This window comes from Megachile rotundata, chromosome 1 (genome assembly GCF_050947335.1).
Source record: "Megachile rotundata isolate GNS110a chromosome 1, iyMegRotu1, whole genome shotgun sequence".
Classification (NCBI taxonomy): domain Eukaryota; kingdom Metazoa; phylum Arthropoda; class Insecta; order Hymenoptera; family Megachilidae; genus Megachile; species Megachile rotundata.
The window spans coordinates 6826156-6852266 of NC_134983.1; the positions used below are offsets into that span (position 1 = coordinate 6826156).

Genomic DNA, 26111 nt, shown 5'->3' on the forward strand with positions numbered 1-26111 from the left:
TAAAATAATGATGGCGACTTATTAGTGTTTGATCGATTTTTGTGAGTAGACAAGATGCGTGTGAGTATGGCTTTCATTATGGTTATGATTTTATAGCGGATTAGTAAATTAGTGTTCTGTCGTAATTGAAACCTTTTTAATGTTGATTAGAAACTAGTTTTTTTGTTTATCCAGTGTGATTTTGAAATTGAAGTAATATATTTTCTAGGAGTCTGTTAGATAAATACATTTATGATATATGTATGAATAAATTATTTAATACATTTTAATGTTTTGTTACAATGGTTTTGTTTGATTTTCATAGAGTAAACGAAAATTTCTATGATTTTTTTATTTTCATATTTTTTAATTTTTATAAAAAGTTTGATGTGATTTGAATAATTGTATCATGTTATTTTATGGCTCGTATTTAAAATTTTTATAGCAAACTAACGACCTGTTGCGTCAGTTGATTTTTATGTTTATGAGTTATACATACCTAAGTAATTGAAATAAAAATCAAAATTGGTTAAATAAAGAATAAGAAATTTATTACTTCCATTTTCAAGTCAAATAGGATGAAAAAAATAAACAGTTTCTATTAATCTATTAAATTATTTACTAACTGAATTAAAATTTAATTATTCCTGAACATTGTATTGGTAACACTGTTTTATGTTTTCTTAGATTGCAGAAATGTTTATAATTAAATTTGCAACAAGTTCATAAAAAATAAATATGCAGTGTTCATGTACTATCAAAAGCTAACTATAAGAAAAAGAACTTGTAAATTTATAAATCATTGATATTGCAGAACATTATGACCTACGAACTCATGAACAATTATCATGCCATGCAGTGAAGTTCGCTTAACTATATAACGACTGAAATAGTTTATAAATAGTCCTGTAAAAATTAAATACTACAGCGTTACTCTAAAGTAAATAAATGGAAATATTATAGCTTCAAAATGTAAAATAAATGAGAACCTGTAACCATCCAAATATCTTTTTATGCAAAATTATTGTATAAAAATATGAATATGTTAATGTAGCACTAAGAAATAGAGCATTTTCAATTTTATAGAAAATAGAATTAAAAGTAATTATTCTATGAATTTTAGTGTAAACTTATTGACGCTGCAACAGTAAAGTAATATTTTATTATTTATTTTGAAACTTGTCAATATCAAATTTTGATAGTAATTTTTTCTACTAATTTTTGCTAATAAATTTTTTCTAGTAAATACTATTCTAATATTTTTTCTGTGATACCTGATTTGATTTTTGATTTTTAGCTATTTTATCTTACTTCGATTAAATAACCATATGCAATAATAACTCGTTGCTTTACATTAAAATTCATTAAAAATATTTAAATAGTTTTAATATATCTTATATACTGTTAATATATCGTTATTAAATTGTCATATTAGCAAATGACTAGTTTTAGAATCTAACATATTTGACTCCACGTTAATTTTGCTTTTAATATCAAGTTCTTGAAAAACTCAAATATTCTAATTCACAAAGACATTTAAATAGAGAACACACTTCGTAAAAATATTTATCACTGTAACATTTACATCACTTTATTTAAAAGTATTACATTGATTATTGAAACAATCGAATCAAACTTATTAAATTACATCAAATTATGAATTTCGAAGTAGAAAATCTAAACGTACCACAAAAACTAAATTAATTCAAATAAAAATACTGAAAAGCATATCAAAACCGACAACGATTTATAAGATAACAAAATTCATTATTAATTCAATAATAATTAATCATTAACTAATTTCGTGATATTTCTGAAGTACATTTATATTTGTAAATTTTATTTTATACTATACTCTCAAATTTCACGATATTTTGTTATATAACATTATATTATGTCATTCAAACTTCACTATATTACTTAAATTCATATTTATATTATTTAAATTTCATTATATTTCACTATATTGCATAATGATATATTACATTATACTGTAATATACTATACTACATTATACTTTTTGTTTACAGAAACAGTTATTATATTATATTTTTTTCATGTATTTTATGTATGTTCACGCAAATATGTTCACGTACACTACCGTCCATAAGTATCCGGACACCAGCGAAATATTCATTCGCGTTGCATGAAAGTTATTCAAGTATCTGCAACAGTAACTAAAATCGATTTTTTTTCTGCGGAGGTCAGAATACTGGAACGTTTTTCGATTGATAATTCTCGTTTGGAACTCATATCTCGATGGAAAAGAAGCTACAGACGAACTAAACCGAAACTGTCGAGTGTATAGCGTTACCTCCATTCTTATCTCCATTGAGGGAACCTAAACATCTACCAACAGTTTACAAACACTTGAAACATATCGAAGAACCCTCTGAATACGTTCTGCACCATAGAAATGAAGCACCGTAGAAATTAAAATTTTTTTTAGAATCGAAAGTGTTTCATTAGGTTCACAAATTTGGACTTTGTACCTCTGGACATGAATTTTACTTTCACACTTTCATTGTATAATTTGTACTTAAAAGTTAATTCTATTACGTTATGACACCTCAAAAAAGATAATAATAATTATTACAAATGATATGATAACCCTAAATACCTTTCGTACAAAGTTCAACTATGTTTTATGTAACGAAATCAAGTGTCTGGATACTTATGGACGATAGTGTATGTTACACTTCTAAATAAAATGACGTAAATATCATTGATTAATAACATTATTAAAAATATAAATTGTAACGAAGTAAAAAAATACTTCTGCCACCGATTATGTTCCTTTTGAAGCTTGTATACTAATTTTGAAACAGTGTGTTCGTGCAACGTGCACTATTAATAATAACATGCGACACGCTGTTCAAAGAAGAAAGAAAGACAAGCGAAAGAGAAAGAAGCCAGGATCGAAATTACCATCGACGCAGGAATCGCAGTTTGAGGGTCACCTTTCCTTTTCATCTTCAGCAGGACTGTTTGCGTTTTCAACGGAGCTTCGATTCTTGCCTGGATTCAAAGGGAGTACAAGGTTGCAGAAGGGAAGTGATTCGCTACGTACGGATGTGACACAATTTACCAAAAGCAACATCTTTGCACGTGACATAAAATCGAATGTACCCCGTCTTATAAAATCAATATCACTACCACCACCACCATCACCACTTGATCGTTCAAAGAAGATCGGTATTTTTAGTCGATAGAGATTTATTCACAATTTTTGACTCGGAGGTATAGATACAAATATGTCGTTTTCGAATGTAATTTTAGTGATTTGGAATATTACGGAGCAAGAAGAGGAAACTTGCAAGTTTACAAATCACTGAAATTAGGGAAGAGAGAACAAAGAACGGATAAACATTAATCATGAGTGATGGGTTTCAATATATGAAACGTTTTGAATATCGTCGAAATTTCGAAAGGTTTGATATCGAGAGGCTTTAGAGCTTCAATGAAGTGTAAGTTACGTCTTAATAATTTCGATATTATAAACTATTATAACTGTATTGTATGTTTGTTCATACATTGTTTGTATTCTTATTTTTAGATTTTACTGTTGATTACATTTATATTTCTAGGTTTTATTATTTTTTATATTTAGATTTTTAGGGTTAATTATTGACTATATTTACATTTTTAGGTTTTATCGATGACTATATTTACATTTTTAGGTTTTATCATTGACTATATTTACATTTTTAGGTTTTATCGGTGACTATATTTACATTTTTAGGTTTTATCATTGACTATATTTACAGTTTTAGATTTTACTATTGACTATATTCACATTTTTAGATTTTATCATTGACTATATTTACATTTTAGATTTTATCAGTGACTATATTTACATTTTTAGATTTTATCATTGACTGTATTTACATTTTTACATTTTATCATTGACTAGTTTTACATTTTTACACTTTATCATTGACTATATTTACATTTTTACACTTTATCATTGAATATATTTACATTTTAGATTTTATCATTGACTATATGTATTTACATTTTTAGGTTTTATCATTGACTATGTTTACATATTTAGATTTTATCATTGACTGTATTTACATTTTCATATTTTATCATTGACTATATTAACATATTTAGACTTTATCATTGACTATGTTTACATATTTAGATTTTATCATTGACTATATTTACATTTTTAACCGACTTCGAAAAAGGAGGAGGTTACTCAATTCGACCAGTATATTTTTTTTTTTTTTTTTTTTTTTTTTTTTTTCTATGTATGTTCGCCGATTACGCCTAACTGGGTGGACCGATCGGAATGAAACCTTTTGCATATGGAAGGTGCTGACTCCCCATTGGTACCATTATCAAAAAATTTTTCATTTTTTAATTGCAAAGTGTTGTTATTGCAAAAAAACCGGCAACATTTTTCTTTTTTCTATGTATGTTCGCGCATTGCGCCTAGCTGGATGGACCGATCGGAATGAAACCTTTTGCATATGGTAGGTGCTGACTCCGTATTGGTACTATTATCAAAGAATTTTTCATTTTTTAATTGCAAAGTGTTGTTATTGCAAAACAACCGGCAACTTTTTTCTTTTTCTATATATGTTCACCGATTACGCCTAACTGGGTTGACCGTTCGGAACGAAGCCTTTTGCATCTGATGGGTTCAGACTCCCCATTGGTACCATAATCAAAAAATTTTTCATTTTTTAATTGCAAAGTGTTGTTATTGCAGAAAAACCGGCAACTTTTAAAATAAACTTTTCTCGATTTTAGTGCGCTTTCAATATCTTATCGCGGACATGATTCTGTACAATTTTGTTCATATACAAATTTCGCCGAAATGTTTAGTTTTCGAGATATTAGCAAGAATTGTTGTTAACTTTGGAATCAACTTCGAACGATTTTAATGTCCTTTGAATATGTTTTTAGGGGCGTGGTTCTGGACAACTTTTTCCTCTTGCAAAATTGACGGAAAGCTTTTGTTTTCGAGATATTACAGAAATTGTTGTTAACTTTTGAAGCCAACTTCGAACGATTTTTATGTCCTTCTAATACGTTATTAGTAGCATGATTCTAAACGAGTTTTTCCTTATGCATAATTGACGGAAAACTTTAGTTTTCGTGATATTAGCGAATAACTATTATTATTATGATTAGTGGAACGCCCCGTGCTATGCACGGGAAAGACAAGAAAGTGCAATTACAATGCACTGTACCAAAACACTAACTAAGCTTTGCCGCTTTGACACACAACTTATGCAGCAAGATGAGTTCACGTTGACGTTGGTGTATTATTCCCATTGTTTGGTACAGTCTCCCTACCGTTCTAACAAACATTTTTTTTATTTTTTAGTTGCAAGGATTATTTTTTCTATGCATGTTCGGCGGTTTTTCCTAGGTGGGAGGTCCGATCGGAACAAAGCCTTTCGCATCTTGTGGAGTCAAACTCCCCATTGATACGATTATTAAAACTTTTTTCATTTTTTAGTTGCAAAGGATTATTGTTGCAAAAAAAGTTGAAAAACGAATATCCATGTTGTCTTTTACTTAATTATGTTCATGGCATTTACGCAGACAAAAAAAAAGCCCGGAAGAACTGCCTCACAGTATCCTATACAATTCTTCCCATTCCACTAAAAAGCGTGAAATAAAATAATTTTCAGAAAAAAAATACACCGACTTCGAAATGCACTAAAAAGTATAAAATAATTTCTATTTCCTAATGAAGTAATTTCTATTTCTTTGAATCATACAATTACGTCACAGATATGAATTAAACCTATTTACTCGTTAGGCAGTATATTAAATACATTTCAACTTTTTCGGAGGCGGCGCAAAATTAAAAATACCTCAGTAAACGTTGCTGCCAATAACCAGTTGATTGTGGTATGGCGTATTGGAAATTAATAAATCCCGAGAAAGAATACGAACCATTATAGATATATCTGGTAATATACGTAAATGTAATGACTGCATCTCCATTTGATCAACGTTTCTGATATAAATGAAATTGAATCGACTTCGTTCGCGTGTAGAAGCCATGGATCTAAGAACCTATAAACGGAGCCCACGACGCGGGAATTACCAAATTTGCGACAGATGGGCTCTAGCTTTATAGTATATGCGGCGATCAAGTCTTTCCGTCGCATACTCTATGAATATAGCCCTTTGCGGACTACCGCCGCATATATGCGTTCTACGTAAATCATCAAATTGGCCGAAGAACTCATATATGCGTTTGGCGAAAACAGTTGATTGAGCCGAGAAACGCGTACATGTGTTCATGCACGTAAATCTGTGCATGTACATATAATATGTCCAGAATTTGACTTGGAATGCTATGAACGAAAACCGCGTTTAGGCAGAAATATACGCCGGCAATTTTTAATGACTATCGCGGCAGGAGCTCGGCCCCACGGTTCACTTCGAACCGTCCCGTCCGCAAAGGGCTAGATAGACCATAGTTACATTTTATACGCATTAACACCTACTTCGCGGCGTGCTGTCGAGTTATATGTATAGAAAAAAAAATGGCTATACAAGCTTTGCCTATGTTCGGCTGTCCAAAGGTTGACATGCTCAAAAAAATCTTTTAATTTTGCGCCGCCTCCGAAAAGGTTGAAATGTATTTAATATACTGCCTAACGAGTAAATAGGTTTAATTCATATCTGTGACGTAATTGTATGATTCAAAGAAATAGAAATTACTTCATTAGGAAATAGAAATTATTTTATACTTTTTAGTGCATTTCGAAGTCGGTGTATTTTTTTTCTGAAAATTATTTTATTACATTTTATCATTGATCATATTTACATTCTTGAATTTTATTATTGATTACATTTGCAGTTTTCCATTTCATTATTGATCATATTTATATTAATATTTTTCTGTATTGATAATATTTATGTTTTTACATTTTACTATTAATTACATTTGCATTTTCAGAAATTATAATCAATTATAATACATATTTTTAGATTTTATTATCAATTGTGTTTACATTTCAAACTTTATTTAAATTCTACATTTTGAAAACAATACCTGAAATAATTTATAGACTGTGACCAGTTGAAGAGTTAGTTAATTCTTTTGTACTTTTTATTAAAAAGTAGATATTTTGAAATATTCAAAACTTTCGAACTTCGCGATATTGAAAATTGACGAGAAAAGGTATCGAACGCCCATCACCACTGCGTGTAAATTATTATGATTTTTCGAAGCATCTGCAAATTTTGTAAATACTTCATCAACCTTGAATCATATAATACATGCACTACTGTTTCCTGTTTCGAACAATTTAATTCAAACACAAGGAAAAATGCACTTCTCACTCAACAAATTAACGAATATTGAAATCTTTACTTAAATAATATTTATTCACTTTGTATTTCACGATTTCAGTGTCAATTATACGTGAGCTTTCCTAAAGTGGATATTCATTTCACAATTTAATGATAATTAAAAAAAACTGTTGATTTTTCTGTTGTCACATTAAAACAAAGTTGCAGCTCTTTATTTGAATAATTAACATTAAATTTGTAAACAGTTCATTAAGAATTTGTTTCTTTTTATACACTTCTTCTGCTAGTATTAAAAAGTTATACCATGTGTAAATACTCGAAAATGTAATTGTATAAAATATACAAAATTTGTGCTGTATAAAGTAAAAACACATATGTATAAGTCTATTATAAACTCACACTTTATTATTAATAAAATTCTAACTTGTGTTTACTTCTGCCGAAATTAGAGACAAAATTTGTTAGTTTATACAGGTCCAACATTTCTTTTTAACATTTTTTCTCAAACCAACTTCATTTTTCATTGCTATAAAAATATAACGGTTAAACAATTTATATTTTTTGTCACAAGAAATTTTAAGTATCTCAACTTCAGTTCTTTATTTGAAACAGTGCTTTCTATTAAAAGGGTACTGTTAGCATTCGAAGATTTGGCATTGGCAAATTTACAAATTTGAAATTTGAGAATTTGAAAATTTTTGGGATTTGTGAAGATAAAAAATTTAGGAATATTTGGTGCTTTGGAAATTTATTAACTTGTGAATATGAAAATTTGGAAATTTAGTAACTGGAGAGTTTGAAGATTTATAAATATAAGAATTTATCACCTAAGTTATTCGCATTAACATTTTAAAGTAACATAATTATTTCGTAAATATGTGAAGAAATTTTTATTTTTCAATATCAAATAATAGAATTTATTTTGTCAACAAATACTGACACTAAATGCTAATTTTAAACAACTCGAAAAACCAATAAATGATGGAAATGACACTTGGAAAGCACCGCTCAAAAATATCACCAAAGACTGTTACTCTACGCACATTTCAACTTGTATACCACTCTAGAAAAGCTCTTTCGCAAAGAATCAAATATAAACTCGCAAGGTTATCTTTCAAGATGATAGATTCTATCCTAATACTCAAGATAACAACAACTGAAGACGTTCACCAGTCAAACTCACCTTCGAACCCTTGATTGTCATGAATTTCCCTAGGTGGTCCAGTCATATCCTGGCCTTCCAACACCGCCAGAAGGCACTGATGTATGCAGATGTACTGTTGCTCGGTTTGGACCATCCAGACACGCTCTTTCCTCATTGCCCAAACTATTCCGAAGATATCCACATACTTGGACACCAAGATCTGCTGAAGGATTCGATCTAAGGTAATGAAAGTACCGCTGCGACCCACTCCAGCGCTACAATGAACCACGATTGGTCTTTGATCTGGACGAACTCTTTCCCTAAATGCTCTCACGAATCTGGCTAAGGTTTGAGGTGGACTTGGGACACCGAAATCTGGCCACGTGGTGAAGTGGAAGTGCTGAATGACCCTTTTAACGTCACCCTGTTTCGGAAAAAATGTTATTACGTATCGATGAATATTGTGAAATAAAATTTTTGTTGAGTAGGTTGTTTTGTACAGTATTCTCTCCGTAAATGTTAAAAAGATCTCTTCCGTAAATGTTAAAATTCTATCCCCACTACTGGGGGGATCCCCCTCGAAATCAGTCAAGAATAGTCAACCGTGACATCCGGTTGAATTGGTTAAGTGGTGCAAGAGAAAAACGTGGACCAAAAAGTTGAAAAGTCAAGTACATAAGCGCGAGCAAATTCAATTTTGTATTAAAGTCTACGGGGATATGGATTTTCAGTAATTATTCCTTCGTGGCATGCGCGGGCGGTGCGCAGGAGGAATATACACGATAATGAGTATGCAAAATCGTTAATTACTTACTTTCTGAGCACAGTCTATGAACTTTTATGATTAAAGAATGTTCAGTGATTCCCTAGCTACTTTCTCACATCACATATGTTCACATTTTTATTATAAATAATTAGTTATTAATTAATATCCAACACGAAGTCGGCGGAATACATAGTACACATGAGCTAATATGAAATAATTAATAACACATTTTCTAAACACAATTTATGCACTTTTATTATAAAAGAATGTTCAGTGATCCCTCAGATACTTTCTCGTATCATATTTGTTCAGATTTTGAATGAAATTAATTAGTTATTAACTAATAACCTAAGGCCAGCCACGGTGACAAACGGTATACACGACGTCATTTTGAATAATTAATTACATGTTTTGTGGATATATTTTGTGCACTTTTATAACTGAAGAATGTTCAGCAATGCATTATTTACATGGTTCGAGCATAAAAGTTCATAAATAATGTTCGGGTAACGAGTAATTAATTATTTGATGTCAGCATTGCAATACGTACATGAGCCGCCTATATCAATTCTACTGCGCATGCAAAGTGCAATATTTCGACACTTTAACGACGCAGTGTGGTACCTGAGGCATTTAGAAACAAATTTCTATTAGGGTTTGATGCGTTTTGATGCCTAATAAAGCCAGAAAATCAATTTCTGTAGAATTCGGTTCAAAACGGTACAGGTGGCGCCATCTAGCGGCGAGCGGCGGAACTACGAAAAACTAAAATTTCAATTTTCTCCGAAATTAGACAATTTTACGTATTTCTGAGGGTCAGAAATTGTTCTGTGACTTCTGTAGAACCTATACGTTGTCACAAGAACCTCCTCAGAGCGCTAGAAAAGAAAATAGAAAAATAGTCCAAAACATGGGCTAAAAAATTAGCGTCCATCTAGCGGTGAAAGTTGGAACTACAAAAATATAAAAATCCGATTTTCTCGAAACATAGCGAACTTTGAGTACTTCTGAGACCCAGAAAGTGTTATGTGATGGCATTAGAAGCAAAATAATGCAACAAAAGCTTCTTAAAGGCTTTAATAAAAAAATTTAAAAAATGTCATTTTATGGAGAAAATTTGTGGCGCCACCTAGCGGCGAAACTGTGAACTAAACTGAAAAAACGTATGTCCGTACACGCGTTAAGAAAAAATTTAAAAAGTAACATTTCGCAATTTTGACGACGTAGTATGCTTCTTTAGACATTTTGAGGCAATATTTGTTGAATAAGTTATTCATTTTTTTGCCTATTAAGCCCAGAAAATCAATTTTTATTTGACCCCTTAACGGCGTGTTCGGACATACGTTTTTTCAGTTTAGTTCACAGTTTCGCCGCTAGATGGCGCAACAAATTTTCTCCATAAAATGACATTTTTTTTATTTTCTTTATTAAAGCTTCCTGGAAATTTTTATTGCTTTATTTTGGTTCTAATGCGATTTCATAACACTTTCTGAGCCTCAGAAGTACTCAGAGTTCGCTAATTTTTGTGAAAATCACATTTTTTTTTTTTGTAGTTCCAACTTTCACCGCTAGATGGACGGCAATTTTTTAGTCCATGAAATGGGCTATTTCTCTATTTTCTTTAATAATGGTCCGAGCAGGCTATAATTACATTCGTTCGATTCCGTAGGCGACAAGGAACAATTTGTATATCTCAGAATTTCGGAAAAGTCGCTATATTTCGAGAAAATCGAGATTTTAGTTTTTCGTAGTTCCGTCGCTCGCCGCTAGATGGCGCCACCTGTACCGTTTTGAACCGAATTCTACAAAAATTGATTTTCTGGCTTTATTAGGCATCAAAACGCATCTAACCCTAATAGAAATTTGTTTCTAAATGCCTCAGGTACCACACTGCGTCGTCAAAGTGCCGAAATATTGCACTTTGCATGCGCAGTAGAATTGATATAGGCGGCTCATGTACGTATTGCAATGCTGACACCAAATAATTAATTACTCGTTACCTGAACATTATTTATGAATTTTTATGCTCGAACCATGTAAATAATGCATTGCTGACCATTCTTTAATCATAAAAGTTCAACGACTGCGCTCATAAAGTGAGTAATTAACGATTTTGCATACTCATTATCGTGTATATTCCTCCTGCGCGCCGCCCGCGCATGCCGCGGAGGAATAATTACCGAAAATTCATATCCCCGTAGACTTTAATGCAAAATTGAATTTGCTCGCGCTTATGTACTTGACTTTTCAACTTTTTTGTCCACGTTTTTCTCTTGCATCAATCAACCAATTCAATCGGATGGCACGGTTGACTATTTTTGCTTTAGCGTGAAATTTACTCGCTCGCTCAACATTGTTAGGTTAGGCGCACAGCGCCACAATCAAACAGACCTAGTAATTAATTACGCCAATAAAATCAGTAATAATTAAATTTCATAGGAATGGAACAAGTGGCACCATCCCCGGCGAACAAAGAAATTTACACACATATGAAAACGGAACCCTTGATTATGAATTATTAACAATTCAAAATGGTTTGGTACAGTTAAAAAATATTTCAAAGTTTATACTGCGTGGTCTTGTATTCGCATACTATAGTGAATTAAGGTAATAAAATCAATATTGATTGAATCTAATGGAAAATGAGGTGATCATCGGAGTTGTCGTCGGTCAAGAGGAGTTCTATTTTCTAGCCGTCGATAAAGAAGAATTTTATTTGTATTTGATATTCAATTTTATTTATGTTCAATTGTATTTTTATAAGAAAAATGTTCGTTATTCATTCCATAATCAAATCTGAATTCAAAACCACATATTTTAAAATCAATTTGAATAAATCAGTTATTTTTGAGAGTTATTATTAATTGACTATTTTAAATATAGAAAAACAAGCTCTATAAAAACAATATAAATGGCGTCATTTAGCGGTGGAGTATGGGAACTAATTAAACTACAGTTTCAAAAGTGTGTAGTTCAACTTGTTCGCCGGAGAGATGGCGCCACGTGTTCCATTTTAGTAAAAATTCAATTAAAATTAATTTTTTCGGCTTAATTTGTTGTGATATGTATCAAATTACATTGAAGTGCAAGGCTAATTAACTTCGAAATAATTTGATTTTACCAAATCATTATCAATTTTTAACAATTTAGAGAAACTTTGGAAAACCATCATACTCCTATACTGACCAAATTTTTCTTCCAATATTAGGAAACATTATATTCGTATAATAAAGAAACAGAAGATTATTTTGTTAACTATCAAAAATATTATAACTATTGCAAATGTGAAATGAATAAAAATTGTAGATGTTACATCACTTACTCTGCACAACATGAACTCCGTGATGCTCCAGTCTGGATAATGCGTTTCGTTCAATATCGTAACGCAAATGTCTCCGTAATAAACTGGTAGTGTATCCATCGGCCAATAATGGTCACATTTTTCTCTGCCTTTTTCGATGCACCTTGTTAGCATCACAATTGCTCTGCTGTTGCTTTCCCAGACCATTCTCCAGAAATCATCACGTGTCGAATGTAGAGGACCTTGCGTGACGATGAACTCCCTTGGAGAATTATGACCCTGTTAAAAACAAGACATGAATTAACAAATAACGAAATATATTCTTCTTCTTCATCTCTTCATTTAATTTCAATTTTTAATCAATCTACGAGGTGCGATCATTAAGTTCCGGGATTGTGTCTGCTGTGATCAAACGAATGACACGATTGACATGCGCTTGCAGAACATAAGAATAACAATCTTCGAGACACATGACACGAAGCTTGGAAGCGATATCTTCATTGAATCCTGTGTTATACAAGTTTATGGTAGCATACGCACGCTCTCCCTTGCGAAATCAAGATGGACTCCAAATTGGAACAAAGGGACATAAAAAAAAAAGAAACATGGAAAATTGTCGTCCTTCCTCACCCTCCGTATTCATCAGATTTGGAACCCTGTTATTTCTTTTTGTTTCCCAAAATGAAATTAAAGCTCAAGGGTCGCCGATTTGACACGGTGGACGAGATTCAACGCGAATCGCAGCAGGTGCTTGACACGCTTCGACAAGAAGACTTCTAGGAAGCTTTCCAAAAATGGCAGAGACTCTCGGATCGGTGCATAGCTGCATAAGGGGACTACTTTGAAGGGGATAGTAGCCAAATTTGAAACACGTGATCTTATCTGCATATACGGGACCAGTCCCAGAACTTAATGATCGCACCTCGTATTTACTTCTCAAAAAAAATATATACATACGTGTATAGTTCTATGATAAACATACACACATATCTCAAAAAAATACACTTATGTGCACATAGAAAGAAATAATGAAAGATCTTGCGAGCATCTGTTAAATTAGTATCTGAATCAGTTGTATTATCTTATTGTAGATGTTGTTTTTATAATGACCCCATTATTTGTTGATATTGCAAATACAGTGTTTTGAAGCTACGTCCGTTGAAAATTCTTGTTGTCCTTTGCAATATTAATATAAAAATTTCATTAAGATCTTTGTTCAAAACCTAGATTTCAACCAATACTTAAAATCCACATTTTTAAATTAAAAGATAATTACTTCTGAAGTTCAATGTCTGAAGTTAAAACATTATATTGCTAATATCAAGTTAGATTATAGAAAAATTATATTGTAAAAATTGAAATTACAGAGAAATGAAATTAAACACTAAAATGAAAATTATGATGGCATTGATATTTGACACCACTACGGAGATCAATTTTCTGTAAGTGAAGCAAATAATTAATAGAGAAATTGAACATACCGGAACATAGTTGGCGTTGATATAATCAGATCCTTCTTCATCATCTACAGGTTGAAGCTTAAATCTGCTATGATCATAGGGCAAAATATTCGTAAAACGATTCTTTGGCCTATTGCAAGGTAAATCCGCTGCTGTACATGGTTGATCTCTTCCAATGTGCTTTAACTCTTCGAATTCTTCCGAAAAACGAAAGTCGGAATCCGCTGACATTGTTCTGTAATGCTCTGCGAAGTCCTCTATTTTGATTGGCCGACTAAACAGAATAAAATAAAATTATGGTTACTTGCATCTAAAATACTATTCAAAGTTATTTTAAAATAAATTTAATTTAGGTTTTTGATTTCATCGTGGAGCGTTTATTAAAATAAGTGTTATCTACAAAAAATTCTTTATATATTTATGATTAATTCATAATTAATATTTTTATAAAGCTCATGAAGTTCATAAAGTTCACAAAGTTCATAAAGTTCATAAAGTTCATAAAGTTCACAAAGTTCGTAAAGTTCACAAAGTTCATAAATTTCCTAAAGTTCATAAAGTTCACAAAGTTCGTAAAATTCGTAAAGTTCATAAAGTTCACAAAGTTTACAAAGTTCACAAAGTTCATAAATTTCACAAAGTTCGTAAAGTTCATAAAGTTCACAAAGTTCATAAAGTTCACAAAGTTCATAAAGTTCATAAAGTTCATAAACTTCATAAACTTCATAAACTTCATAAACTTCACAAACTTCATAAACTTCATAAATTTCATAAACTTTATAAAGTTCATAAAGTTCATAAAGTTCATAAAGTTCATAAAGTTCATAAAGTTCATAAAGTTCATAAAGTTCATAAAGTTCATAAAGTTCATAAAATTCATAAAATTCATAGAACCCATAAAAATTATAGCATTCATCAAATTCATCAAATTCATCAATGTCATCGATTTCATCAAATTCATCAAATTCATCAAATTTGTCAAATTCAGAGTATGAATTTTTAAAGTATTATAATACCGTTTGATTCATATATTAATATTTCATTCACATATTAATGGCCACACATTTTGCAACGTCTAATTCTCGCAATCATACATAGTTGCTATATTTTAAACAATATTTGAAAATGTCAAATAAAATTTCGCTGTAAAATTACTAATTTTTACACTGTAAAAATTTGACAGAATACATAAGAAGAAGGTGAAAAACAATATGGTTATTAAAGCAGTAATTTGTCTATGAACTAATTTGTACAGAAATCCTATTGCGAATAAACTGTAATTTTATTTTATTTTAATTGTAATTATAATTTTATTTACCTGGTCTCAATTACGCTGTCTGGTAAAGACAAGTTATCCGTGGTCCGTGTTTCAGTTGTTTTACGACCTTGACTTCTTCTTCTTCTCACCAATAAGCCGATACCGAGTAGAGTTAACAAAAGCACTATTGGAACCGTCACTCCGACAATGATGGCCGTGTTGTCTTTATCTGTTGACGTACACATAACAATATCATTTTACTTTGAAATTATCCAATTTTAGTCAGCTAATTTCAAATCCACCATTTAACAAACTTAATAACATTTTATGTTTCAAAGATCTTCATTACATAATAAATTATAGGATTGTGAATATTACTGTCTTTCACAATAAAAATTGTAATAAAAATTGTAATAAAATTATAGGAGAGCCAGGACTAAAGTACTCTTTTCCCCGCTTCCACAAACGTTTTTAAACAACTTCTTTTTCTTAGTTGTGCATAATGTTTTGTGCCGTCGAACCATAAAGTGAACATGCGGTGTTTAAACTGAATTTCTAATTCAAGTCACTCAAACAATTTTTACCATTTCGACTTTCTTGTTGATATTCATAGTTCAACTATCCATATAAAACCAATCACTTTTTAAAATAATAAGTTTTTTCTAATAAGTTAATTTCTATAACTCATGTATAGTTTGTAGTTTATTTCGGTTTTGAACAACGCGGTTAGGAACGAAGCTAACGCGTTTCTCGAAACGAAAACTGTAAAAACTGTACCAAGGATGATTTATACATGTTGTAACCATAACTAGGAATCGATAAATAAACCACATACACGATACCAGTTATGCGTTCTATTTTTCGTTATCTAAATATATGGGCATTTTTATCGTTAGTTCAAATTTAATATGTTTATGTGAGTGTCTTTGCTGTTTCTTATAATAAAAATCCTGTTCTTAGAGAAAGTGTTTTTACTTAATTTTCTATAGAATGAGTTACCTTTGTCAGGGAAGTAAGAATGATAGTAACTGCGGAAAAATATTATAACTTTCCGATGATTTATCACGAAGAAACTTTTCGACCAAAACAATAGGTACATAAGCTTTTTATGGTACAATTTTGATTTCTATAGCTTTAAAATGTTAAACCAAACCGGTCAAATGACAGTTTCACAAGATTTTTATTATAAATAAAAATACACAATTTGTCGAAATGTTTCTCCTGTTATCTGTATTGAGCTTCGTCAAAATAAAAAATTAATGTGTGCACTAATTTTGTTTTTTCGTTTGTTTATCTACTTTTGACTTCATTTTTCATCTCAAATTAAGTACACATTATACGTCGGTAGGTTCAGTGTTAACAAATAGGCTAAATGTAAAAAAAATAAACATGTAAAATGTAAAAAATTACTGTAAAAATTGTTGTGCTCTATACTTGATAAAAATATGTATACATTGAAACATGTTAGCTTACCTGCCAGCAGCAATCCTTAGGCAGACATGTATACGAAATAACGAGGCATGAATTTAACAAGCTTCCTATAGCTATAGCTCAGACAAACACCACGTATTCTTTTCATAATATAAAAAAAATATCAAGAAACCATCAAGCTTATAAAGCTCTACACAGAATGCTATTTTAATTTCACAAAACATCGAGTTACAAAAGTTTCTACATATAAGCTTCTGAAGTAATAAAAATAAAATAGAAGCAAAAACTCAAAAAGTATCACAGTACAAAAATTGTATTTTTAAAGAAGAGTTAAACTCTTTCTAAGTTTTGTCGCAACATCTTATGTAAATCTGAACAAAGTGAAGAAAATGTATTTTTCGCTTTATAGAAATATGAAATCTACTGAGAAATATGAAAAATACATGTTCATCTCGTCCTCTTTCCATAAATTTGAAAATTTCCTAACAGAACCGATTGGAACAATCGTTCACATCAAGATTTTCACATGATCTTTCTCACCTGTTTGAATTGGGAAACTGTAACTGGTGTCCGTGAATTTATCAGGTGCTGTAAACGCTCGGACTTTTACTCTGTAGGTGGATCCAGACTTCAGAGGCCCGTTGCAGTATCCTATTTTGTTGTCACAATTTTCGCTACCGATCGTAAAGTCCTCCACGGATCCATTTTTGAATGGATAATAAGGTTCCATCACCTGGACAGAAGTGGAAAATAGTTGGATTGGTTGAAAAATTATTTCGGCTTTATCAGTAAGATTGTATTGTTCAATTATATTATTAACACTAGATTTACGGACGCTTTATGGTCCCTTTTATTTAAATTTACCTAAAGTAGAAAAATAAATAAATTGTAGATGATATGTGAACTGTCTAAAACATTGATTCTTTTGCTGAAAGTTGATGCATTTTTACAAAAATTTCTTAACAAATTCTGTCATCTAAAATAAACCTATTAACCGTCATTTTTACGGATTCCGTAAACCTAGTGTTAACATTCGTATGTTATTCATATGTTCAGGTATTATTTCATGTATCACTATTAATTCATATGTTCATGTTATATTACTCGTATATTATTCATGTGTTCACGTATTATTTCATGTATTACTATTAACTCATATGCTCATGTAATATTTCATATATTATCATTAACTCATATGTTCATGTATTATTTCATATATTATCATTAACTCATATGTTCATATAATATTTCATATATTATCATTAACTCATATGTTCATGTATTATTTCATATATTATCATTAACTCATATGTTCATATAATATTTCACATATTATCATTAACTCATATGTTCATGTATTATTTCATATATTATCATTAACTCATATGTTCATATAATATTTCATATATTATCATTAACTCATATGTTCATATAATATTTCACATATTATCATTAACTCATATGTTCATGTATTATTTCATATATTATCATTAACTCATATGTTCATATAATATTTCACATATTATCATTAACTCATATGTTCATGTATTATTTCATATATTATCATTAACTCATATGTTCATATAATATTTCATATATTATCATTAACTCATATGTTCATATAATATTTCACATATTATCATTAACTCATATGTTCATGTATTATTTCATATATTATCATTAACTCATATGTTCATATAATATTTCATATATTATCATTAACTCATATGTTCATATAATATTTCATATATTATCATTAACTCATATGTTCATATAATATTTCGCATATTATCATTAACTCATATGTTCATGTATTATTTCATATATTATCATTAACTCATATGTTCATGTATTATTTCATATATTATCATTAACTCATATGTTCATATAATATTTCACATATTATCATTAACTCATATGTTCATGTATTATTTCATATATTATTATTAACTCATATGTTCATATATTATTTCCTATACTAATATTAATTCTTACGTTCATGTATTATTCCATACATTACACTATCCATATATTATTCGATTCATGTATCAACACTTTCTTTTTTCTTTTCGACAAATGCATACATGACTTATTACAGGACTAACATGTCAAAGTACCTTATTAACTCTAAAACTACCAAACTGATCATTTGATCGGTTCACAAGTTTCTTCCTTTAAATTAAAAAATTTGTTAAAACCTTCATCTATGTTGTTATGTACCAAAGTTAAATACATTAACGTGTATTTTCAATTACATTTAATGTTTCTCTTATATATAACAACTACTTATTTTTAATATTTTAATATCATAAAATATTATATTTTTGAAACTTTATTTTTAATTTCAAATTACGTGTACATTATTCAATGACAAAAATGTTTGCTGTCGAAAGCTACTTGCATGATACATCAAAGTTAAACTACATCTGTATACACATTCTGTATATTCTCAATTATTACATTTAATTCTATGTAAAAAATATTAAATTTCTTTTAAATTTCTCATTTTTTCATCACGAATTTTACATCGTAATAAAGCAAGATACAATGCGAAATTACATAGTACGTAGTATGTACTAATTTCCTGTTGGCTACGTTAAACGACGTTCATTGATTTCTAATTAGTGTTCGATGTGTGGATAAGTAGAATTACTAAGAACTGAATCATTTTTTGAGGAAATGAAGGGTAATATTGAACAACATCACGTAAGAGGTTTTTTCTACATCCATGTCTAGTACATTCTTCGATCAAACGTGTATTAATTCACGTAAGTACTCTGTTAACTCGCTTATTTGTGATATATGTTCTATACTCGTAAAATGTTTCCTAGAGACAGAAAATTATTCAAATGATTTTTCAAGGACAAACGAATGATTCAAGCCACTGAAACAAGGCGCGCAAACAATCATGTGTTGACTTAATTTCGTTGTTTATTAGGAAGAGGCTGTAAATAATTTTCAAATTATCAAAGCAAATATTGTTGGCTCATACGTGCAATGCTAGCAGAACTGCATCGTATGAATGATTTAGGTTCTCATGTGTATCAAGGTCAATTTAATGAAACCCTAAATTGTACTGTTATAAAATATACCGCAGTTACGACATTTCGTATAAAAACTTGAAAATTATTAATAGAAAAATAAATCGATTATTGGTGAACCTAAAAGTTTCATGGAACAATATGAAATAATTATTATCTAGCCAGTAATAATTGATACTATTAATTTAATATTAATATTTAATATTAGATTTATCACCTGTGCAATCAACTTGCCGCTTTTTGAAAAAAAGCTCTGTACAACGTTCATTGTCCAATTTGATGCTCATATCAATATTTTTAAACACAACACCGTGCACTTGAAGACGTCACTAATCACTACAATTTGCTAAATTAAATTAACATCGTGTTCCTCTTTCGTCAATTTATAAATTATACATTATTTTATAATTAGAAATGAAGATAATATCATTCATTATATTTTCATTGTTGTTGTTGAACTCATTTTAAATTGATTTCTTGAACAAGTATGTATTTTGTACACATTAACATTTCACTGCACTATTTAATGTTTTATTGCATGTTAGATATAAGTGGCACTTATGGTACAGTAATTTTCTATTATTTTCATATACTCAGTCACTTCACAGATCATTAAAAATCTGCATATATAATATATTTTAATTTTATTGATACATGTCCCTACTAAATTGCAACTAACACATTTCTTTATATTTCTTTATGTTAAATTTTTGATTGCACTATTTTTTTTCTAAAATTTTATTACGAAAATCATTCAATGCCATACAATATTTCCAAAAAAAGAACAACGCGAATTTTACACTTGCAATATTTTTAACAAATATTCCTGAGGAAATATGAAAAACTTAAACCTGAAGATATTCCAGACATCAAACTTCAAAATACTTAGCAAATATATTCAATTACTAAATATTACTTCAAATAATTAAACTACCCTTTTTAACACGTAACCACGTATTACAATTCTGATTATTTAAAATAAATTTTCAGAAACAATCTGAACTATGTGACTATGAACTTCCACAAATTTTTATACAATTCATTCAAGCCGAAAATTTCGGCTATTCACGCTATTACTTCACACCATCAAAACATAAAAGCTTTCAAAACTTCGACACATTTAGCAGCGTCCCACGGCCATTACAACTTGCAGATCCAAGAACGCGAATCGAACTCTGCGATTAACGGACAAACTGTGTTAAAAGGATGCAGGTATTTATGAAATGTCCGAATAGCACAAGGATGACGTTCATTTGATTTCTACGCGTTTTACTGTTACGACAGTTCACATAATCGTTAGTGTGTCCTCTAACGACGACCAGAATCGGTCGTGTACCGAGATCAACTGTTGACTGCACGTGGCGTACACGTAATGCAACAATTGCAGCGAGCACCAATTGTTTATGCGTGGTCTTGAGTACACGTATTTTCTTCGTTGTTTGCGTTATTCGCTCGTGATCTTGCAAGTTAACGAGCCACTTGCCATGATACATTGCATTCATTATTTTACATCTCTATTGCGAGATCGTTCAGTGTGCCGATGACGCATTGAGTTCGATTGAAAAAAGAAAATTACATCTCGACGCAATTTAACAATATTGAAGAGCCTTCCTGCAGGATATACTTGATATGAAACATTGAAAATCGATAAAAATTAATGACCAATTGCTGTTAATAATATGAAGAGGCTGTAAGTGGTTTCTTGGGAAGATGATTTTCAAAATAAATTCAAACTTTGAACTTTTAGTTCAAAACACTTCTGGAATATTTAGGTTCTTTTTTTAAATCATCTTGTGTAGCTTTAAAAGCTTTTAGTGTCAAATAATACCAAACGATTAATCCATTATCTATAAATTTTTCAAGGGATGAGTCAGGGTTATGTAATTACTACGACAATAGTAAAACAAATAAGAAAAGTTAAAATGTTAGATATTTTGGATTTAAGAATCCTTTAATATGGAAATTGCAGTTGGTATTAATCTACAGGCTCGTAGTGTAAATAGAATTTATGTTTGTTGTATCTGTAATGGGCGTCACGAACGTAACTTGATATTACACCAAAAGGTTAATATCCTGTGACGTTATATTAAAAGTTTATTGCCTCGATTTGCATAATATATCAATATCAAAAAGTCTTTGTAAACGTACTCAAATATTGTCGAAGTAAAAACAAGATTAAACAGTAATATTAATTCGATTGTTTTTAACAAGGAATTGTTCATTTTACAATTCCTTTTGAAATAATTTATTGCAATAACTGAAAGTTTCGTATAAAATTTCGTTCTCAAATAAACTTGTTAATGAACAGCATTTAATCTTTATTTATATAGAAGATAGATAGATGAATAACTCAGGTGACACCATAAGCGAATCACCTTGTACGTATATTACTTAACATTGACATTGACCTAACTAAAATTTCAAATTTACTGCTTTTACTGAATTCGTACTTCCATATAATAAAAATTTACAACAAATTAATAATCCAATATAAACAGGAATACAGATAATAAGGTTTGTATAATACTCTCAGAGATATAAATTTAAAGATTTCCATCCAAAACCTATGATTTATTAAGTTGAACCTATCAAGGTTACCAAGGCATTGATATGGTAAATTGTACAAATGACAGTTCTTGTACACTGTTTATTGTACTTGTTGTACTTGTACTTGTACTTGTACTTATTTCTACTTACGAGGTGCGATCATTAAGTTCCGGGATTGTGTCTGCTGTGACCAAACGGATCACACGATTGACTTGCGCTCGCAGGACATATGAATAATAATCTTCGAGACATATGACACGAAGTTTGAAAGCGATACCTTCATTGAATCCTGTGTTAGACAAGTTTATGGTAGCATACGCACGCTCTCCTTTGCGAAATCACGATGGACTCTAAATTGGAACAGAGGGACATAAAAAAAAAAATGGAACATGGTCGTCCTTCCTCACCCTCCGTATTCACCATATTTGGAACCCTGTTATTTCTTTTTGTTTCCCAAAATGAAATTAAAGCTCAAGGGTCGCCGATTTGACACGGTGGACGAGATTCAACGCGAATCGCAGCAGGTGCTTGACACACTTCGACAAGAAGACTTCTAGGAAGCTTTCCAAAAATGGCAGAGACTCTCGGATCGGTGCATAGCTGCACAAGGGGACTACTTTGAAGGGGATAGTAGGGGATAGGGGAATTTGAAACACGTGACTTTATCTGCATATACGGGACCAGTTCCGGAACTTAATGATCGCACCTCGTATAGCAAAATCGTGCATGCATTTATTTGATCAATACGAAGTATTTTACCTGGTAAGGTGGCCATATGCTGTACGCCTGCACGTCCCTCCAACTAGGCATCTCCAAGCCAGAAGCATTTTTGCTATCATCCTCCGCCACGATGATGGTGTACGAAGTCACAGCTCCATTCTGTTCGCTGAAATAGTTCTTCCTGAACCGTATCTGAATCGTGCTGCTGCTTTTGCAGACTTCAGTTGGTACCACTTGTGTCGGTGGCTTTGGAGGTGCCAGTATAGGCATCTTTTGTTTCCACACTGCTTCAGGTCCGAAACCAATTTTCGTCTGCGCTTGGATACGGAAGATGTATGTTTTGCCAGGTATGAGGGATTTGATGATGCCACGGTATTCGTTTGGTCTGAAGTCCTGCATCTGAGTATGTGCTGAACCCTAATAATAGCGAAAACAGTCATCGTTTCAATTCGATCAGAGTTTATTTACATGAGTAGTAAACCGCAGTAGAACAGTAGAGTAAGAATAATAAGTAGCAATTTTGAACATTATCTTCTGTAAACTACTCGGTTATTTCGATTCGAATGTTACTGAAACAAGTTGGTCAGTTAGAACTAAATAAGAAATGACTGACACGTTCAAGTTTATAGATGTTCTTGAAGAACATTATTCAACGTTGTTATTTAAAACTGTTTAATGTCCAATGAATTACTGTTACCAAATTATTTTAGAATATTTTTATGTTGTTAAAGTGACACAAAGTTTATGTACTTTTAATACTCCTCATTTTCTATAATTAATATAATCGTTTTGCATCACACTATATATGTATGTAGTAAATACTGTATATCTTCAACTTTCATTAACTTTCACATTTCAAACTGACCGACATTAATATTTTATTATAATTTCACTAGTTTGTACGTATCATTACTATTTTTGTATATTATCAATACTGTTTTCATTAATTTATGAAATACAGTATTGCCTTGAAACAACAGCTTCGAGCTTCAAAATTAGCAAATTTCTATCCCTACTTTGATTGAAGTCAGCTGCCGAGTGAGAAACCCGAAACTAATTTTTATGTTTGACCGAACAGTTTGGTGAAAGGAAGACAGAACATGTATATTGTTTTCTCACTCTAAGACATAGTGATTCAAAAAACAGCAAGCCGACCACTACCTTTGAAATAAGTAACTGGCCCGAACGTGTTGCTTATTTCGAAGCAATACCTCGTAATTGGACTTACCTCCAATCCATAAGTGATGGTATATTTTCTGATGATGCCATTCTGTTCCTGACTAGGCAAAGACCATTCGAAGCTGATGTCACTGGGCTGAATGTCCGTAGGATGGAACTTCTCCACCTTTCCAGGGTAAGATTCGCTGGTGGTGAAACTGGCGCTCAAAGGATTCGATATCCTGAGATTTGAGGATGCTGTGCCGGAGCGTACCACGAGAGTGAACGTGTAATTCCTGTGTGGTTTCAAGTCGGAAATGGTTATCGAATTGAACGACGTGATGTTCTGAATGTAATTTCCTTCTGTGTTTATGTATTGGACCTCGAAGGCGTCGTATTGACCACGTGGAATGTCCCACGTTAATGTGATCCTTGTGTCGTTGATGTCTATCGCCTGGATCGCTGTTATCGGTTCAGGATCTGAAAAATAATATCGGGATAAATAGAAATATTTTGGTATACTGAAATATTTTCGTATACTGAATTGTCAACATTTTTAATTTTAATATTTTATAAATAATTAAGACTAGCATCTGCTTGATTCTTTTATTTCTTTTTCTGCAGAAAATAAAATTTTATAAAATAATCAAACATAGTACGAAATATTCTTTTCTTTCAACTGCAGTTATTATTCAAAAAATTAAGTATATAAAATAGTAAAAGCTATTCGGTAAAATTTTATTCTATTTGTATTAATGCAAAGATAATTCTAACTTTGTTCGTTCGAATTTTGAGTTTGTACATTCCTTGCCCAGGAACGAAATAATCACATTAAATTTTAAATAATAATTTATGGAACCTTTTAATACTTAATGTAAAGAAGATCGAGGTAAGATGATCAGAGTTTTTATTTCTCTTGATATTACGAGATGATTTTCTTGGAGACGCCATTTATGCATATGAGTTGGTAATATATTATAATTTAGCCTGAGGTAGTCAGAACACAATGCAACCGGAAATTCTAACGAAATCATGATTTGTGAATGTAAATAAGAACTTGACATTATAAATTAGCGAATAGAGGCAATCATATATAATTAATTTTGACACTTATGCAAGTGCAGAAGAAATATAGTGGTTTAAAAAAAGGTGATCTATATTATATTTTAATGTTACTTATATACATAGTTTTATAAAATGGTACACTTGTTACCTTACCGTGAAATATTTCATTTGCTGTACAATTTATTTTTGATATTTTACAGATATTTTCTTAATACAATTTTGCAATGCAATGGACCCACATTAAAAACAGATGAGTTAAGTCACGTAACAGAGGAGAAAGAAATTTTCGATGCCATAATGTGTCCAGAATGTGATGAGATATACACATGTATACATATGTGAGATGTACATATGTACATATACATGGGAGATTTGTATACTTATACATCTATAGAGATGGAGAGGGTCTATACCCTCCTTTGAAGGGATGAATGCAAATTTTAGTTTAACTTTCAACTAAAAATAACAGTAAAATTATTTTTGTTTGTGTACATATTTTTGTTTCAGAGACATATAAAATTGTTGCAATATGATATCTTTTTCGGATAAAAAATAAAATATCATTTCAGTTATTTTCCTTTAATATGATCATCTTACACCGATTTTCTCTACGTTTCTAAAACTATATTTCTTCACCGAATTTCTAAAAAATCGAAATATGTCGTCTTTTTCAATATGAACATTTTAGTGAAGAAAAAGTATGTTCCATTCTATAAATATAAAAATGAAATGATTGAATCAGTATATTATGTCAATTGATTATATTTACATAAAGATTTAATTTAAAAATAAAATACTCGCTAAGCTATTAAAAAAATGTAGAAATGTTTAATTAATTAATATTATTAAAATTTAATAAATTTCAGTTCGTTGTATAGTAATCAAAGAGTCTACTTACGATTTTGCCATTTTATTGAAATAATATTACAATCGTTAAAATAACGAGAAATT

General features: G+C 30.7%; 1 protein-coding gene across 10 annotated transcripts in view; it reads right to left on the reverse strand.

The window, feature by feature from the left end:
- The window catches only part of Ptp10D (Protein tyrosine phosphatase 10D), a 160323-nt gene that overhangs the window by 74309 nt on the left and 59903 nt on the right, over positions 1-26111 (reverse strand). For 5 of the 10 annotated variants that reach the window (XR_013039445.1, XR_013039443.1, XR_013039442.1 and 2 more), the window contains exons 11-18: positions 24166-24575; positions 22977-23354; positions 17170-17362; positions 15259-15427; positions 13962-14214; positions 12502-12759; positions 8453-8837; positions 2908-2997 (exon numbers count right to left, since the gene is read on the reverse strand). Coding sequence is in view for 6 of the 10 variants with exons in the window: in XM_012279386.2 (XP_012134776.1) it covers positions 2936-2997; positions 8453-8837; positions 12502-12759; positions 13962-14214; positions 15259-15427; positions 17170-17362; positions 22977-23354; positions 24166-24575 (2108 nt within the window). In the remaining 4 variants the exon portion in view is untranslated. Of the gene's footprint in view, positions 1-2907; positions 3042-8452; positions 8838-12501; positions 12760-13961; positions 14215-15258; positions 15428-17169; positions 17363-22976; positions 23355-24165; positions 24576-26111 lie in introns of those variants that run through there. The other 5 variants (XM_076535956.1, XM_076535937.1, XM_076535932.1 and 2 more) reach the window with 2 other exon arrangements.